The 20,259-nt window shown below is 36.2% G+C and overlaps 1 protein-coding gene across 4 annotated transcripts in view; it reads left to right on the top strand.

The window, feature by feature from the left end:
- Positions 1 to 20,259, top strand: part of CHM (CHM Rab escort protein) — a 190,979-nt gene that overhangs the window by 115,702 nt on the left and 55,018 nt on the right. For all 4 annotated transcript variants that reach the window (XM_016129964.2, XM_016129961.2, XM_036226400.1 and 1 more), the window contains one exon: positions 17,427 to 17,504. In XM_016129964.2, the coding sequence (XP_015985450.1) occupies positions 17,427 to 17,504 (78 nt within the window). The remainder of the gene's footprint in view (positions 1 to 17,426; positions 17,505 to 20,259) is intronic.

Raw genomic sequence — 20,259 nt, 5'->3', positions numbered from 1 at the left:
AATTTGGAGAACATTTTCAAAGATGTTTTTTTTTTCTTTATGTTTTTGAATTCTAAAGCACTAATACAGTTCATTTTTAAGTCTTGTAATTTCAAAGTTAGTACAAACGAATATGTATAAAGCAGTTATTCTATTTTGAAAATAAAGAGATTAGATGAAGAGACACTTTCTGTTTTATTGGATTTGTTTTGGGAACATTACATCCACACAGTATATTTCTCTTGTAACAACAGATACTGTAACCTGAAGTCTAGTTTCTTTTTTGTTACATTAGTTTTTAATTAAAACAACTAGTTGGAGGCATTTACTTTCTATGAAATGTAATGAAGATTTATTTTGGAAATGACCTTCATTTTATTAGCTGAAGCAGTAATCAGCAGAATTAATAGAATAATCAAATTATGTACAAACTCATAAATCATCATGAATAGTGCTGTCAAAAGTTCAGCTATAATGGGCCCTATTGTATTGCAGCTGTATTAAAAAAACTTACAGCTGCTGATTTCTACCTTGATAGGCACCGAAATTGCTTTTTTAAAGGCTATGTAGGATAGGGGCTACCAGCCAAAAATGTTCACAACTGTTAATTTATCTGTAATACAATTTGATGTCACCAGGGCAAAGTTGAAATTGAGTACAGCGTTGGTATGCTCTCTTAGTAAAATCTGACTCATTGTTGGAAGCAGTACTCAATTAGAGTTCTGTTGGTTTAAATTTCTGTTGTTTGGGGTTGATGGCATCAAAGAGTTTGGTTATACTCCAAATACATAGTTATCTGAATAATGTATTAGATGAATATTTTATTGCTTTTGTGAATTTTACTTGAGCGTGTTATAAACAAGTAATTGAACTGGCTGTTTAATATTTGAAACTTAAAGAAAAATATTAGATTAGTCTTTATATTTCTCAGGAACTCTTTACATGGATTCCCATGTTCCATGTTCTTTTTATCTTTAATTACAATGGGACAAATGGGAAATTCCTTGCTGTTGAGTTTTGCATTTTTTACAGTTGCATGTATGGAAATGATAGATCTCCATCACTCTGTGTATAGTTGATGATACTTAAAATCAAACTCTAACCACAGCTTTGTGCAGTCAGGCATTACACTGTCAGAGCCTATCAAAGTGAATTTATTTTTGAAAAAATCTCACACTGAAGTTAGAAAACAAGTTTTTTTTTAATTAATGCGCAGTGTAATGATATTATTTTGTATTTTTGATAGTGAAATTTTCTCTCTTTTGTTTTGACAATGACGTATTCACAAGTGAGGAAAATTGTCTTTACTCAGTCTTTAGACCTACATGACCATTGCTTAGTTTTCAGATTTGTATTTTCAAATTTGTATTTTCATTTTGCTGATTTTTTATCTCTCTCAAATGTCTGAAAAGTATAAAGAATATCTCTATTAAATGTTAAATAACAAGTATAAAATGTGTTATTCTAAGTAAGAGGAATTCAAAATAAGGTTTAAACTTATATTTATCATTGGCTCTCATCTCATAGCTAGATTTTTTTTAATCTAAAGAAGCTGTAATAAATAGTGAAAACCCAAAGAAAGAAGCTGAGATAAATATAAATTCATTGGCTTTCCCAAGATATACTTCTGTTACTTGTTACAATCAATTCGAATTGGAAACATCTTACTTGTATTGAGAAAAATAAGTTGTGGCCACCTCAGAGCATCAAATATCCTTTTTCTATATCTTCTATAGCTAATAAAATGAATGGACACTCTCAGAATTCTACCCATTCTATTAACATTTGCACTTTGTTATTTTTGACTGATTTCTTTTTCTTTAGAAAATCCATATTTTAAATTTTAATGCATAACATCCTGTAATAGCTGTTTTAAAGGAACGTAATACATGACAAGGTATTATGAATATTTCTAGAGAAAACTTAGTGACTAACTGAGGCATAGAGATTGCAGTGACAAAATGTCTACAGAGGTCAGGGAGGTTATACAAAGTAAATGGTCTGTAAGGAGACTGCAGATGTTCTAGAGACCACGATGCACTGTTGAGCACAGGATGCATCTATAGGGAGCCGCAGCTATACAACCATTGGTTTCAATTTGCAGGCACAATGTTGCCAGATTTTCTCTTTTTCAAAGAAGCCAGAGATCCAGATATTTTATACCACAGTAGTTTTTTGTTTGTTTGTTTGTTTTTTGTTTTTTGTGTTTTTTTTAGCCATGTGTTCACAACAAAACTTATCTACTGGTAGCTTTATCCCATGGACTTCCAGTGGTTAACAGGTAAATGAAAATTTTTATTTGTATATTTAAGAGGATGATGTCTTTCACCAAATTGAGATTTAAAAAAAAACAGTATTATAGCCATTCCATAATGCTTCTTCATTGCATCACACTCATAGTTACTTTAGCATAGTTACATAGTTACATAGCAACTATGGTAGGTAGTAAATTTATATAATGCCACCTCAGAAGATTAGACTTGGATTTTGGACTACTGTATAAATTCAGAACCCACAAGCATTTTAGTGGTATTTTTCTTACAAATCAACAGCCTAGTAATTCTGAGATTAACCTTTGACTCTGTCCTAATTACTGTGTTATTTCTTCTCAAGTGTTTGGAGTTATGCTTTTTTTAGTTTCTACTTTTCTGCCATGTTCCCAAACTTGCCACTTACTGGATTCCTGCTATAATCCCTATAGCTACCCTTCTGGTCCCAGGATCTGCTTTCTTCATTGAGCTGACATGTCACTTCCAGTGGTATTCTGTTGTCCAGCACATCAGTTCCAAACACTTCTACCTACCTTTTAACCCCATTCCATAATCTTTTTACCCTTCAACACCTTCCTGTTAGTCCTTAATTTGTATATCCATTCAGGTATCTGTGCACATTCTCACCTTTCTGCATTTTCTCATCTTCTAGAACCTGCCCCCACCCCCACAAGCCTCAACAGTCTTACTTGTTCTTTTTCAAGGCTTGATTGACTCAGGCCCAGCCATCAGCTATTCTTCCACTGCTTTTGGTTTCTAGAAGCTGTGTGCTTTTAGGCAAGTAGTTTAACCTCTCTCATTTTCTGTAACGGGATTGATCTAGCTGCTTTAAAGGTTTCCTTCAGTTCTGACATTCTCTATCTTCTTTTCCCTCCAACACATGTTGACCTCTCTCTTCTTTGACCTTCCTTACAATACTTCTAGTCTCTACCACATATTTTAATTTTTCTCTCATCGTTACACTTAGTAATGCCATTTGTCTCATCTGCTTAATAGAGGGCTAAGTCTGATTTATACTGTGCATCTGTTGTGAAACTAGTGCAGTGCAGGTAGCTAGTTGACTGCAATTTCAATCTTATACACAGCCCTAGATGAATCATGGCTGACAGCTCTGCCTTTAGTTCCATACTAGTACCGTTGACCTTTGAACTGAGAAAGCTTGCAGCCCTTTCCTAGGATTTGCCTAACACAAGTGACTGTCCTTGATTTTACTTCACTGTACAGATAGATACATGCCAACAAAGGTAAAAATAAATATCTGGGATCATAAAAAGCCTGGCTAACTTTTGTGTGTGAAGCTTCTCTCTTTAAAATATGTCAGCTAGTCTTGACCAAGGGTTCAGTTTGGGAAGAGTTGTTAAAGGAAATAGTTGATGTGGGGTCCGGAGAAGGTATAGAAGCGGATAGTTTAAAGGTGTCCAGGAACCACACAGGAATAAGGGTATTTGACCTGACAATTTTGTAATAAATAGCTAAAGGGTAAAATTATTGAATAACCCACAGGAGTAAAGAACATAGTTTTTGTGAGATCTTTTACCTAAGCCATCTTTGAGAGGGATAAATAAGGTGTGAACAAGGGGGAGCCAGTGAACATTTAGATTTTTAAAAAGCCTTTGATATGACTTTATACCGAAGACTGCTTTTAAAAATGTCCTATCACCACAGGGTTGAGAATAGTGTTTAGATATTCATAGAAATCTTGTTTAAACACTGGAAGGCAGGAATGGGTGGTTTAAATGAACTCTTACTTGCATGGGGAGATTGTTTACTAGGCTTGCCCAAGAATCACTGTTTAGTGTTTTTGTTTCTTTAACATTTTTATAAATGATTGGAGAGTCAGCTTAATAACTCCCAGCTACTTCCTAATTTGTAGTTGACACTTGAGAGCTTATGGATAGTAAAATAGAAAGCTGAAGAGTATTAGCTGAAGGACTGTTTCACGAGGCAATGTGAGAAGGCAGGAAAATAGTAAGTGACTGTTATCTCTGAGAGGATGGTTCTGCATATATTTTCCAACTTATGAAAGGGATCTAGGAGTCTTTAGGGATCTCTGGAAGATATTAGCTTTATATATTCTTGTGTCCACATTCAGAAAGACCCACATATTACTGGACATAGTTATGAAGGGCATTAAAAATAAAAGAGATTATAATTGTCCTGATTCAAACTGATGCCTCTTTACCTGTGCTGTTTGTACAATTTGAATTTTGAAGACTAGGCAGCAAAATAGATCAAGGATTTAAATAAAGGTTGCTCAAATAAGAAATTAATGTATCATGTACAGAATGTCAAAGCAGAGAAAGAGACTGAGAATGGAGATTACTCAAGAGAAATCTAATGTAGAGTCTAAGTAAATTTACTGTTGACTTGTTTACTACATCCTTAAAGTTTGAACCAAGGGCTTCCTTTTGAAATTGAAAGATCTATTTTTTTTTTAAATTTATTAGTTTCAAGTATGCAGTACATTGGTTAGACATTTATATAGTTTGTAAAATGATCTTTCTAATTGCTCCTTCTTTCCACTGGCTCTCCACTTAGCCATTACATTAATGCTAACCACATTCTCTATGCCATGCTCCCCACCGCCGTGACCATGTATCAACTACTATTTGTACTTCTTTAAAGACCAATTTTTAAATGAATTTGCTTTGATAGATATGTGCCACATAAGAAACATGAGGCTGTTAGCCTAAGTGTTCAGACTGAAAAGCTCAGTTTTATTAAGAGCTTAGTTTAAATTATATTCAAAGAGTAGTCAGGAAAGACCAGTGCTTTCCCATCAAAAGTTTCATTGATGTCATTGCAATAGGCTAAACTGAAGAAAATTAAGTCGAGATAGTGATTCTGGCCCTTTTACAAATCAGGGAACCATTCTACACATGAACTGTAGATATAGTACCTAGGTTGTGACCTAAGCATATAAAATGACACCCCCCCACACACTCACAATATTTTTAGAAGGCTTTGTTTTTTAAGATTGAGTGATGACTTGTGTTCTATAATTTATCTTAATTTATTCTGGAGCCCTGGTGCAGTTATTAATACGCCTCAATAAATATAGTATCCATCTGACACTATACATACTTATTACAATGTCATTCACTATATTCCTTATGCTTTACATCCCCATGACTATTTTGTAACTAATAGTTTGTACTTAATCTCTTCCACTTTTTCACACACCTCCAAACACCCTTCCATATGGCAGCCATCAAAATGTTCTCTATGAGTTTATTTCTGTTTTGTTTCTTTTGTTCTTTATATTCCACATGTAAGTGAAATCATATGGTATTTGTCTTTCTCTGTCTGACTTACTCTGCTCAGCACAATAACCTCTAGTTCCATCCATGTTGTTGCAGATGGCAAGTCTTCATTCTTTTCTTTTTTTCTAAGTTATGGCTGAGTAATATTTCAGTGTATATGTACTACCTCTTCTTTATCCATTCATCTACGATGAACACCCAGGTTACCTCCATATCATGGCTGTTATAAAAGAATGCTGCAATGAACATACGAATGCATGCACGCCTTCAAAGTAGTGTTTTGGATTCCTTCAGATAAATACCCAACAGTGGGATTACTGGATTTTTCTTCTGTCTCTTATTATAGCCTTTGTTTTAAAGTCTATTTTGTCTGGTGTAAGTGTTGTTAACCTAGCTTTTATTTGTTTCCATTTTGATGAAATATCTTTTCCCATCACTTTACTTTCATTCTGTGTGTGTCTTTCAACCTGAAGTGAGTCTCTGACAGGCAGCATATGTAAGGGTCTTGTTTTCTTATCCATTCAGTCACCCTATCTTTTGATTGGATCATTTAATCCATTTGCATTGAAAGTAATTATTGACAGATATGTAGTTATTGCCATTTTATTCATATTTTTGGTTTTCCTTCTTCCAGAAAAATCCCTGTAACTTTTCTTGTAACACTGGTTTGGTGGTGATAACTCCTTTAGTTTTTGTTGTCTGGGAAGTTCTTTCTCTGTCCTTCAATTCTAAATGCTAGCTTTGCTGGGTAGAGTAGTCTTGGGTGTAGGTCTTTGCTTTACATCCATCCCTTTGAATATTCTGTTCCAATTCCTTCTGGCTTGCAAAGTTTCTGTTGAGAAATCAGCTGATAGCTTTATGGGAACTCCCTTGGAAGGAACTAACTGCTTTTCTCTTACTGCTTTAAGATTCTTTCTGTTTTCAACTTTTGGCATTTTAATAACGATGTATCTTGGTATGGGCCTCTATAGCTTTGTTCTTGTTTAGGATTCTGCTCTCCTGGGCTTGTACATCTGTTTCCTTCACCAGGCTAAGGAAGTTTTCTGACATTATTTCTTTAAATAAGTTTTCAAGTCCTTGCTTTCTTCTCCTTCCAGTAACCCCAGTGATGGAAATGTTGGTATGCTCGATGTTGTCCCAGAGGCCTCTTTAACTATCCTTATTTTTTGGATTCTTTTTTTCTTGATGCTGTTCCGATTAGGTGTTTTCTATGACCTTATCTTCTAAATCACTGATTTGATCCTCTGCTTTGTCTGATCTACTCTTGATTCCCTCTCATATATTCTTAATCTCAGTTATTGTATTCTTCATTTCTTACTGGTTCTTTGTTATGTTTTCTGTCTCTATTTTTATGTTTTCTATTACTTTGTTAAAGTTCTCACTGAGTTCCTTTCTCTTCCCTTAAGTTAATTGAGCATCCTTATAACCAGTGTTTTGAACTCTAGTAGATTGCTTGTCTCCGTTATGTTTAGTTCTTTTTTTGAAGCTTTGTTCTGTTCCTTCATTTGGGACATGTTTCTTTGTATCCCCATTTGACTGCCTCCCTGTGTTTGTTTCGGTGTATTATGAATGGCCACAATGTCTCCAGGTCTTAGGAGAGTGGCCTTATGTAGTAGGTTTCCTGTGGGGCCCAGTGGCACAGTCTCCCCTGGTCACTGGAGTCAGGTCCTCCAGGTATGTCACTTGTATGGGTTGTATGTGCCTTCCTGTTGTAGTTGAGCCTTGATTGTTGTTTGCATGCCAATGGGTGGGGTTAACCCTTGAGCCGATTGGTTGCCAGGACTGGACAGTGAATGTCTAACCTTTTGGAGCAGGTTTTGCTATAGCAGAGCTTTGGTGCCTGCCCAGTCTGCCCTTTGGGTGTACTGTCCTCAGATGCAGCCCCGGGTGGTGCTATAGCTATGTTAGAAGCCTGCCACAGGGAGTGACAGCTCCAGGGGATTCTTGGGAAGGGGTCTTGCTATAGGTCACATTCAGCCTCAGCCTGTGCCCTGCCTGAAGCCACCTGGAAAAAGTCACCAAGCAATCCGAAGATGGCCACCACTCATGCTGGGCTTAGAAGTGCCTTGAGAGGCCAAGCTGCCAACTTAGGTAGCGGCTGCTAGTGCCAGGCTTGGGGCTACTCACTAAAAGGTACGAGGCGTGCTGAGGCCAGATGCCACTTGTTTGGGTTTTGTGGACCTTTTGAAAGATTTTGGAAAATTCCACAGCATGAGCCAAAACAGTCCACTTGTATGGAAAAGCCACTAGAGGCAGCTTGGGTGGGCCCACAAGTTGGATGGCATGGAGTCTCAAGGAATCACCAGGGCAGGGTGACCGGTGTTAGCCAGGTTGATGGAGATTCAGATATGGTGGACACCTATGTCTATACTCTGGGAGCAGGGAGGATTCAACAAAGAGACACTGGTTTCTGTCTGGGAGAGAGCTGCCCCTCCAGCCCTCACCCCGAAGTCAAACTATTCGATTTCTCCCAGTATATCCCTGGGTCTTTTTGAGCAGCAGCTGCAGTGCTGGAGCTCAGAGCAAGTGAATCTGTCAGAGAGCAAGTCCATGCTCAAGCCTGTGAGAGGAACATCTGTGACTCTTCAGCCCTCCACCTCACTTAGCCATAGTCTTCACTGGTTTTCAAATCCAGAAGTTATGGGGACTTCTCTTCATGGCACTGGAACCCACTGTGAGCTGGGACCCCTCGCTCCTCCTGGAGTACCCTCACAGCTGAGATACCCCTTCTCATTCTCAACCGCCACAGGCAGGTATGCGGACCAGCTGGTTTCACATCTCCATCCCTCCCACCAGTCTTGAGTTGGCCTCTTCTGTGTGTCTCCAGTTGTAGGACTTCTGTTCACCTAGCTTCAAATGACTCTTATTGGCTCTATAGTTTAGTTGTAATTTCGATGTGGTCGTAAGAGGAGGCAAGAACAGCATTTACCTTTGCTGTCTTTACTGGAACATGTAGTTTCTTGAATTATCAACAATGCTGCGTTCTTCCAGGCCCATGACAACCCCTCGAAGGCACAAAAACAAATCTATTCCTTGTGTGCCCTCCTATTTAGAACTTAGTATCAGGAGTATTAAGTAGTAATCTTAATGAACAACCAGGAGATCGTGGGTGTTAAGGTTTATAACAATTATCTGGCTCTAATAATCATACCCTAAGTGGAGGAAGAGTGTTTCTAAAGAATCCCTTAAAGCACTGCCTGTACAGGAAAACTGCATCATGCTTGAGCAGTTACATTTGGTTGTTACACATTTCAGAGGGAATATGGTCTCATGTATATGTGATTTACTTTAAATTTGTCTTTAGGGAGATTTCTCCCCACTACACCTAGTCTATAAGCAGTTCTTGTCAGCTTTATGTCTCACATATATCCCCAGTGTCTCTGCTTGTCTCTCCATTGCCACTCCTCTGCTTCAGTTCACCATCATCTCTTACTTGGTCTACTGCAGATACAACTGGTTTCCCATTTTCCACTCTCATCTACTTGACAGTTTTTCACACAGCAGCCAAGCTCATTTTTTAAAAAAATACAAATCCGACCCTGTCACTGCTCTGTTCAAAACCTTTGGTAGCTTCTCATCGTACTTAGAGTAAAATTTAAGGTCTTCACTCTGGCCTCGGAAGCCCTGCATAAGCAGGCCCCTGACTATCTCTGTGATCCTAATTCATACTGTAATTCTAACTGGTCGTTATATTCCAGCCCCACTGGCGCGCGCGCGCGCGCGCGCGCGCTCTCTCTCTCTCTCTCTCTCTCTCTCCCTCAAATACACTGAGCTAATTTGTACTTCTAGGTTTTCAAATTTGCTGTTCCTTCTGCTTAGAATATTCTTCCTCCAAATCTTCACATGGTTGATTCCTCCTGGCTACTCAGGTCTCAGCTCAAATGTCAGTCCCTCAAAGAGCCTCCCTCTGATCACCCTTTCAGACATTCAGATCCCATCTTCACATTATCCTCTTTTATTGTTTCAGAACATATATCATGATACTACTCTTTTATTTCTTATTTATTGTCTATCTCATGCACTAAATAAGTTATATGTCAGCAAGGACAACATTTATCTTGTTTACTTTTGTTATTTCTACTGCCCACAACTACATCTGGTGCATTGTAGGCCTAGTTTCATAAATATTAGGAATGAAGAAGTAAATATTAGGGCTTGTCCTTATCAGCAGCAACAGTTCTCTTAGAAGTACAGCTGTTCCCTTCAGGGAAGGTAGTTGAATTCACTAGGTGCCCAAGTTGCTTAAATTGTGGTAGAAGAAACTCCAGGCATTGAAAACCTAGAAGCAGATTATCCTCACTGTCAGTAACAGCAGTGTAGCTTACAAACCCCACATAGTTGATACAATCTCTAATCACTGTTCCTTTTGCTATAGAAGGGAAAGAAAGCTACATTTTATTGAACATTTACAATGTACCAGGCACAGAATAAGCATTTTACACACATTAACCCATTTACTCCATGCAACAACCTTATATGATAGGTATTATGATCTTCATTTTGTAGTCTTGAGAACTGAAGCATAGTCACAAAGCTAGTGAATAGGGGAATCAAAATAGGCATGTAGGCTGTCTCAGAATCTAGAGAGATACTGTCCTCACTGATTTCATCACTACCTCCAAGAGCTGATTTCTATGCAATTTGTATTTCATAACGGAGACTATAACTTGACTTTTAGTGACCTTATAGTTTCAGTGACACCGATTGCCAAATAAGTTCTCTTGGATTCTAGCACTATGACCAATATCAGGTAGAGCTTGCCATTCACTGGATCACTGTGAATGAGGTCATCTTGTAATGGAGCACTCATTTGAGGGTCTTTTTTTTTAATAGTCCTGCTGATTAGTCTAAAACTCCATGGGTAATGAATCCCAAGAAGTTATAGCAAGAGATGAGGCTTGGCTTGGGATTGTCGTGAATATAAGTGTTTCCTGAGGCTGCAGAAGTTATTACCTATTGTTTAGCTCTTGCTCTTGAGAAAGCATTTAGTTCTGGGACAATAGGAAGTCTGTGCTAAGTTGGATGACAATAGCTTGAATTGTAGAGCAGATCTTAGTTTGGGGGTAGTAGAGGTGATGTTGTGACTTATATACTGCCCAATTTTCAGACCAGCTACACCAAAAGTACATCATTTACTTCTGATACCTACCATACAATCACTCCCCTCCCTTCTACTTCCAGCTAGAAGAAAGATACCAAATACTAAGAAAGAAAAAACAGGGATGTCGATCTAAGTAAACACTGCTAAGTAATATAAATATATAACAGATAAACATAATGTAGTAATATAAATAAATATACAATACAAGTGTGTAACCCATAAACATGGTATGTGTTATATAATATATATTAAAATGTTAGTGTATGTGTATTTGTGTGTGTATACACAACACTAAGACTTTTGAGACCTCCCCCCTCCCCGCTTGTGTGTATGTGTAAGTATATAAAATGTACACATACCTCCCCATACATTTTTCAGACCAGCAAGTACTGGGTAAACATAATAGAAAACTCACTGTGTTGTTTTAAGTATAGTGCTCTGATAAATGTATATGTCTGAATTCTAGTTGCAAGTAACACAGTCGAACTTTTGATAGATGCGGTCACTGAAGCTTTATTGTCTCTCATGAAACAGATATTCCTAATTACTGTTGAATGGAACTTGATTTGATCAGTACAATTTAAGCCAGGGTGTCACTAAAACACAGTGATGATGATCTGTGGTCACTCAGAATTCTCTTGTAAGAGACCTCTTTTTCTTTGGTTTGTTTTTAATGGAATTTGGTAAAATGTTTCACATGCATTTTTGTAGTAATTTTTTTTGTCATACTACTTATTTAGTACATTCGTAGATTTTTTTTAGATAATTCCAATACAATGTATACTTGTTTGCCTCTGGTCCCCATAATACTCTATAGAAGGTAGGTGTTCAGAGCTGCCTTGCTAGGCATGTGAGCTCCTGGATGGCTGATATGAAATATACCAAAGCTGGGATCTGACTGGCATATCAGTGGTATTCACCATCTTTGATAGCTCAATTGTCCATCATTAAAGGCTGCCATTTAATGTACTGGAAGAAAACATGTCTTGTGGAGACTTATTACCTCCAAAGAAATCGTGGTAAAGTGTTTGCCTTCTAATAATAGCACTTTCTCTATTTAAAATCGCTAGCTTACCAATATACTTTATAAATCACTTTTTAAAATGTCGACTGCAAAGTATTTATAATTTGATAGGTACTCTAAAATATAACCATGGAAAGATAAGTATTTCCATGGTTATCCTTACTCTGAGTTTATGTTATAACCATGGAAAGATAAGTATTTCCATGGTTATCCTTACTCTGAGTTTATGTTCTAACTGAAATGAAGTTAGACAATCCATTTAATATGTACAGATAGAGAATAAACGTGCTTTTGAGGAAATAAGAATGTATTTAAATTGAGAAATTATTTTACTCTTTGCAATAATCTCTGCAACTTGTCAGGAAGTAGAATAACTCTGAGAATAACTTTGTCTGATTCCATGTTGCTTTCCTTCATAATGCCAAAAAAGATGGTACTGACAGCAAGGCAGTTTGTATGATGGTTAACAGAGAAGCCACTGGGACCAGCTTTCCTGAGCTTTTATTCAGCAATACCATTTACTAAATGACCTTGGCAAGTCACTTGACCTCTCTTTGCCTCAATTTCCAAATCTGTAAGACTCTGCCTCATAGAATTGTAGGTTGTAATGTGTTAATACATGTAAAGTATCTGACATGTAGTGAGCACTCAATGCTAGCAGTGATGATTGTTTGTATTATTGTTATTATTAGCTGTGTGCCTCAAAGGCCAGTGTGTAGCCAACAGCTATTTCCTCATGTGTAATTATCTGCTCCTCTCATAAACAACTGCTCTTTGAGTTTCGATTGCAGCTCTCAAGAACTGATTCCTGTTAATACTTCTTACCAACTTATAAAAGGTTTCCTCATCAAGTAAGTCTTTCCAAGATCACAAAATACTTCCCATGTTCTCATTTAAAAGTAAGAGGAAATTTGTTGGATTATCATAACAGTACCTCATTATTGGACTTCTTCCTCTATAATATTCACCATCATCCACACAAACAAGTTATTATCCTTTACATTCTGTTTCTTCTATATAATATATGTCCACTTAATAAATCAGGTTGAAAACCAGGTAATTTTTCGATGGTTTACTAAAATAAATAGTTTTAGATGCCTCTATTGTATTTTATATGTAAATGTACCTTTCAGAGGCCTCATTTACCCTAAGAACGTCATAGAAATTAATTTTTAAACAAAAGGATACTTGATAAAGTAGCAACGTGTTTCATAAACAGTAATGTTTGATGAAAAGTCTTTGTAGAAAGTTACATTTAATTTTAGTTAAGTGAGTTTCACATGCTTTTGATATTACCATAATTGTCTATGACAAAGTATTTTATGATTTTTTAACCTTATACAACTTATAACTGATTCTGAACTTGATCCCCTTGCTTTTCTTGGAATCCAGGAAGATATTTAAAAATTATTTTTCCCCTGTGTGTGTGTGTGTGTGTGTGTGTGTATGTGTGTGTAAGTAAACACGGACCAGTCTGGCTGAAATGACAAACTCCGTAGGTCAGATGTTAGCTGCTTGCTTATAGCTGCTTATGAGGAAATTAGAAACACTGATGCTACTACTTGACAAAAAGTTACCCCTAGGCAAATGAAAAAGTCCTTATTGTGTGGTCCACACTTATAAATTGCTTGTCCATTTTGGGGCCTTAACATTATTCAGCCTATTTATTTTTAGTGGACCAACAATGTTTCATGTGCATATAGTCTCTTTTAGTATCAACAGGAAATTGATGGTGAAGGTTAGGTTTATTATCAGTATTCCCCTAACAGTAATAGGCAGACTAACCACTTGGGAAATGTCAAACAGCAAGATGACTTCTAACTCTCTTCCGATTCCATTGTACAGTATCTCAAATAGTACCATGTGTACCAGCACAGGTAATACGTACTATTTCATAGTTTGATATGGGACTGGTGAAGAATATTAGGAAGGGAAAATATCCTGTAGCTTGTGTCCTGAGTCATATTCACAGTTTTCAGGCACATGAAATATTACTTGCTTGCTCTAATATGCCATTTCTTGTATTCTGAATTTCTCAATGGAAAAAAAAAATACCTTAATTTTCTCGTTCTATACCAGAAGAAACTTGCCTAACCTCATTAACAAACTTATGTCCACTAAAATGATTGAATTTAGAAAGACAGTAGGAATATATGCCATACCTAGAGAATGTCACTTACCTCTACCATGAATTTATATTTTTCATTATAATATGATTATGAAATAATTTAAGGGTATTTCAGAAAGTACCAGGAATAATATAAAAACCACCACGTAGCCAGTTACAATTTTGTCAAATCTTAACATTTTGACATATTTGCTCTTAATATATTTTTAAAAGAAACTGAGCAATTAAAACCCTCAGTGAAACTTTCACTTCCTTTCCAGAGATAACTACTATCCTGAATTTGGTGTTTAGAGTTCCCTTACATGTTTGTGCACTTTTACTACATGTATATGTATCCAGATATGATATATAGTATTTTGCATGTAAAGTTTTAAAACTTTTTTTTATAAATGATAGTACTCTGGACATATTCTTCCTCAGCTTATCATTCAATTTTTATGGTTTTGCCATATATCCATGGTGATAGATGGGACTGTAGTTATTCATTTAAATTGCTTACAGTGTTCCATTATACAATGTGAGAGGTTAAATCAACTATACAGTTGGGGGAAAAGTTACCACAAAACTGCCTATACTTCTGACACCAACTGCAAGTTCGAAGGATCACCAAAACACCCTCAGATTCAATAGTTCATTAGAAGGACTCCCAGGATTTACTAAAAGCTGTTATACTTACAGTTACACTTTATTACAGGGTATGGTTATTGATTGAAATCAGTCAAGGGAAGAAATACATAGGATGGAGTACAGGGAGGTTCCAGATGTGGAGTTTCCAGTTATCCTCTCCCTGTGGAGTCAGGACAGTGTTACTTTTCTGGCATTGATGTATACACAGAGGATGGCCAACCAGGGAAGCTCACCTGAGCTTCAGTGTTCAGAGTTTTTGTTAGAGCTCCATAACTCAGGCATGACTGATCACTCATGGGCCTGATCTCAGTCTCTAGCCCCACTGAGAGTTGACTAATATCATATGACCCAAAGCCTTCACCTCGAATCACGCTGTTGTTTTTTTTCTGGCATGGCTAGTCCACATCCTAAGACTTACCTAGTATAGTCAGCCCTCAACCTGTATCATATTATTAGACTATCTGGTGACCCAAGGCACTCATTTCATGCTTGGCATTCCAGAGCCTTAGAGATCACCCAGAAGTCGAGGACAAAGGCCAGACCTTTTTGTGGGCCAGATTAAATATGAATATACCACATTTTATTTTGTTTATTCTCCTCTTGATGGATTTTTGTTTGCATATGATATATATGTAAAATAGCACCTATTTTGTTTAACAAATGTTTATGTAATTCTTGTCACGTGTCAGATACTGTGTAGCTTCTTTACAAATATGAACTCATTTAATCCCCAGAAGTCTCCTCTATGAAATAAACACTATTCTCATTCTACAGATGAAAAGAATAGGAAACAGAAAGGCTAAATATCTTATTCAGAGTCATATAGCCAGTAGATAGAATAGCTGGGATATAAACTCAGACAGAATCTTTCCTTGTAACCATAATGCTATGCTATCTAAGAACAATGCAGCAACAAATATTTTATGCTGTTTTACTGTATACAGGTATAAGAAGTTTTGTAAGATTTATTCTTGACAATAGAGTTGCTGCACTGTAGGTATATGCATCTTCAACTTTACTAGATACTCCAAATTTGTTATCCAAACTGATATTTTTAAACAATTTTTGACATTTTTTGTATCTTTTCTAGTTTGTGACTTTTTATTTTCTTTTGTTGTCCAGGTGTTTATAATTTTAAAGTTCTCCATTTTCTCAGTATTTTTTTTGTGATTTTGCTTTTCGCATCTTAAGAAATATGTCTTTCCCCTTGGCCCAAAAATATATCCTCCTATATTTTCTTCTGGTTTTGTTTTTTATGTTTATGCCTTTTGTCTACCTTGAATTGATTATGAATGTGGTGTAAAGCAGGTATATAATTATTTTCTCTGTATTGTCTCAAAACCATTTTTTTTCCATTGTTCATTCTTTTCCCATTGGTCATAATCATGTCCACATATGTATGGGTTTTTATATTAGTTTGCTATCACTGCCCTAACACATTACTACAAATTTAGTAGCTTAAATTTGTTATCTTGTTGTACTAGAGGTCAGAAGTCTAAAACAGGCAGCCGGGGCTGTGTTTCATTTTGGAGCTCTAAGGGAGAATCTGGTTTTTGCCTTTTTCAGCTTGTAAAGGCTCCTTGCATGCCTTGATTTCTGACTCCCTTCCAGCAATGGCATCATTCCAGTCTCTGCTTCCGTCTTAGATCTCCTGACTTTGAGCCTCCTCCTTCCTTTTTTAAAAAATATCTTTCTGATGACGTTGCACCCACTGGGATAATCCAGGTTAATCTCCTCATCGCAAGATCTTTAATTTGATACATCTGCAGAGTCCCTCTTTCTGTGTAAAGGAACATATGCACAGGTTCCAGAGATTGGAATGTGGACATCATTGGTGGGGGTGTTATTCAGACTACCACAACCTTCTTTCTGGGCTTGCCATTATTATTATGTTTTTAATTCATCTCTTTTAAGCATCTTCATAATCTCTGATACTTCTACTATCTGAACAAAGTTTTGGGGAGTCTAATCCTGCTATTTGTTGTGTCGGTTAATTCTCACTCAGGATGATACATTTCTTTAAATGTTACTCATCATAAGGGGACTCAATCTGTGGCAATCTCATGTAGTCTGGGTTGAGGCTATATCACTTCAGAAAGTTTTAGCAGTTGCTTCCACCAAGTCTCCAGTGGTACTACTGACCCAAAGCTACTTTTCATGGCATTTTATTGGTTAAGGTTTCTTGGATCATGTAGTAGTGTAATTTCAAACCTCCAACCTGAGTGAGGGCAGACTACTGTTTATAAATACAGAGGTATAATCTTCTTCCACCTAGCTTTAGATAAAACAAATTATTTCGTTTTCTCTCTTCTATAGCAAGTAAATTTTTCCTTAGATTACCCTTTCACTGAAGTGTAGATCTTTAAGGATCCAGACATTATAAGAGAATATTTTATTTTCAGCTACCTGCCTTGTTTAGAACCTAAGGCCTCTCTTTCCTATGTGAATATTAAAACCCAACCCTTGAGGTTCATGAGATAGGCAAACTCCTTAGAGCTTCTGCAGCATTAAGTCATGTGCTTACTGCTCTAGTTTGAGTTTCCAGTTCAGTTTTCGCTTACTTTTTTTTTTTGGCAAGCAGAATCTCCAGGGGTCCCTCTGAGTCTTCTCTCCTTGTTTCCTACTTAACACTTCTGTTGCATGTGTGTGTGTGTGTGTGTGGTGGTGGCAGGGGGTGGGGGGTGGGGGGGTGGAGGGATTCTCATATATCACCTTTTAAGGCTATTTGTAGCCTGTGTATCTTAGGTAGTCAATAGCTGGTTTAGAGGGCATAACTGAGCTTTGCTTAGGGATACTTTTGGCTTGGTTGCACTTCTAGGCTTCCACTTTGTATAATTAGCAGTAATACTTCTGTTGTGTCAAAATGTTACTCATCTTACCTCTAATAGATTCTTAATAACATGATAAAATAATAAATTATCAAACTCCTTTTTCTGTAAGACCAATTATTAAATGTAAGATATTTAAAAGAAAAAATGTTATCTTAATTTTCAACTCAAAAATCTTAATTCTCATTCTCCTATTCTCTTCCTAGGATGTGTGCTGTGTTTGGTGGAATCTATTGTCTTCGCCATTCAGTACAGTGCCTTGTTGTGGACAAAGAATCTGGAAAGTAAGGATGATATAAGTTACCTTCCTATATTTACACTCCAAGCACGAGTGAAAAATGCTAAAGTCGATTTTTAAAAAAAATGATTCTTCAAAGATCCTCCTTGGTATTAATAACATATCAACCTTGATTAAAAGTAATTTGTGTTTAGATCCTCCAGAACAAGAAAAGTGAGTTCAGAATATAGAAACTAAATTAATTTCTCTGCAATATGACTATAGCTCCTGATCATCCAAGCTTGGAAGACAGATCATTTCAGCTACCAGGAGTGGGTGATGAGTGATGTTAGTTTTCCTTGTGGCCTTACCTCCTCTAATTGATTTTCATCAGATGACAACAAAGCCCTGTGTTATTGCATTTTTAAAAATGGAGCTCACCTAAAGACTCATCAGATTAATCTCTGCTGATAATGCATGTCACTCTAAGAGAAAAGACTTTAATGAGTTTTTAGGTAGATTGTTGTCATAAACTAAGCTGCCCTGTTATCTGAGGATAAATTATTTTACAACCATATCAGGTCTACGGGTTAGTTTAGGAGTGAAATAAGAATGTACCTGCTTTAAAAAAAATAAGCTGAGCAATATATCTGTGCATATTTGTATTTCAATTATATTTTTCTGGGATTTGTTATTTAGTTACTAAGATATGTTCTTGTCTGAATTGCACTAAGTAGTATACTTAAAACTTAAAACTTAAATGGGTCAGTTGGATCAAGTTTTAGGAGCTGTTTAAATTGCTACTTTTGTTGTTGTTGTTATATGCTCTTAAGCATCTACTGACCTATATCTCTTGTATGACTGTTTTTAGGGCTATGTAAAGAAATTGTTCATTCAGAAAATACCTTAATATCTTGGAGGTTAAAAATATAAAATTTAAGCTGTGTCTTTCATTTTACAATAATTTTCTATAGTCGAAATGGCCCAAAATGTCTGTTATCTCATTATAGACCACTTAAATGCAATAACTAGTATTTTACGATATGGTGAAGAAAAAATTCAACTCTAGAACATATAATATTTAGACAGTGAAATTTACTTTAGGGAAAGAGTTCTCCAGTATAAGGTAAAATAGGCACATGTTTTAAAAGCTTGTAAAATACTTTTAGCACTTCAACATAACGGCATTACATTAAAAACATGAAAAATCTATCCCTGAAAGCCCAGCATATTCGTATATTGGCTCATGAAGAGCTTTGTGGAGGTTCATGCAGGAATAGTTGTCTTTATGACTTTTAGAGTCATTTTTCCTAATGTTTTCATTTTAAAGCATGAGTTTGTTCCCATGGCGGAAAGCCAGATAATGAATCGCTTGTTTGGTGCTTATTTACTTAGATCCTTTTACCCTTTTTAGGCCCCATTCAAGTTCCACATATTGCTCTTAGTGACATGAAGGATTTGCATGGCTCGTGTTTGTCTAAAAAAGAAGGGTTACATTAGCACAGTAATAGCATTGTTGAACAAAGGCTACATTTACCTTAACTTTGACTTTGTTTTTATTGCATACTGTGAACAGAGGAATTCTTTAAGACGTGCTGAAGATTTCAGTTACAACAGATACCCAAGGGCTAAAGTCTAAAGGCCAAAGTTTAGTAGTTTTAATGTGCTTAAGAATCACCAGATAAACTTGTAAAAAAATGCAGATTTCTGAGCCTCACCCTCAGAGAGTGAAATGAAATAATGTACTTAAGAGTAGAGCCAGGGAATTTGCAGTTTCAGAAACACCTCAAACGAATCTAATGTAGGTACTCCTTAGACGACACTGAGAAATACTGATCTGTAATGTAAAGTTCAGGATTCAGCCAGTGCTGCTGTATTTCATGATGGACTAGGGGCTCTGGGTCTTAATTCATTCTAAGCCCTTATCAAGATGAACCTTCCAGATCTCCTGTAATTAAATATGAATTTTAAATAGCAGACAGATTGCTACTGATTTAACTTTTCTTCTGTAATTTCATAGAAAGATTTCAAACATAACAATTATTGTTGAACAATTCCTAAGGCATGCCTAAGGTAGTCCTAGAAAGAGAGAAGACCTGAAACAACTTTACTGCCATGAATGACAGTGGGCAAGTCACTTTTCTCCAGGCCAGTTCCTTTATCTGTAAGATGAATTAGATGGACTCTGCAGTAATCTCCAAGTCTCCTCCCAGATATGACATGCTTTGGTTGAGTTACTGAAAGTACCTAGAAACCACTTAGTTTTTTTTCAACATTTAGAAATAAGTTAACTTAAAATGTTTTTATGCCCAAATGTAGGCCATGATCGCATATTGGGTAATCTTCAGTCCCAGTGAGAAATTAAAAAAAAAAAAATTAACAACTTATGTGTCTACTTTTGTGGATATAAATGAAATAACAAAATGTCTATTTATGCAATTTATTATGTTATTATTTTACTAGAGCCCCAGTTCTCTAATAAATATATTTTCCTTGTTTATCTTTGTTGTTTAAGATAAAAGCCATTTTGGATTCTATGTATGATTCTCTTACTGGAAAAATTATTTCAAGCAGTAACTATTTCTTTAATTATAGGACAGTTTTTAAAATTTGACGTGCATTCATAATATTCATGATATGTACAATATTCTCACTATATTAAATTGCTTAAGTGATCTTCATAAATTCATACCTTCACGATTTACCAAATTTGCAAAAATGTTTTACCTCTTTTTAAAAAAAATCATTATATCAAGTCAAATAGTCTCCATAAAAATCTAAAGCTAGCATTGACAAGTTGACTCAGGCTAATGTATCTTTTC

Source organism: Rousettus aegyptiacus, unplaced genomic scaffold, assembly GCF_014176215.1.
Source record: "Rousettus aegyptiacus isolate mRouAeg1 unplaced genomic scaffold, mRouAeg1.p scaffold_m13_p_9, whole genome shotgun sequence".
Lineage (NCBI taxonomy): Eukaryota > Metazoa > Chordata > Mammalia > Chiroptera > Pteropodidae > Rousettus > Rousettus aegyptiacus.
Note: the sequence above shows the minus strand (reverse complement) of the source record. Positions and strands in the feature narration are given on the sequence as shown.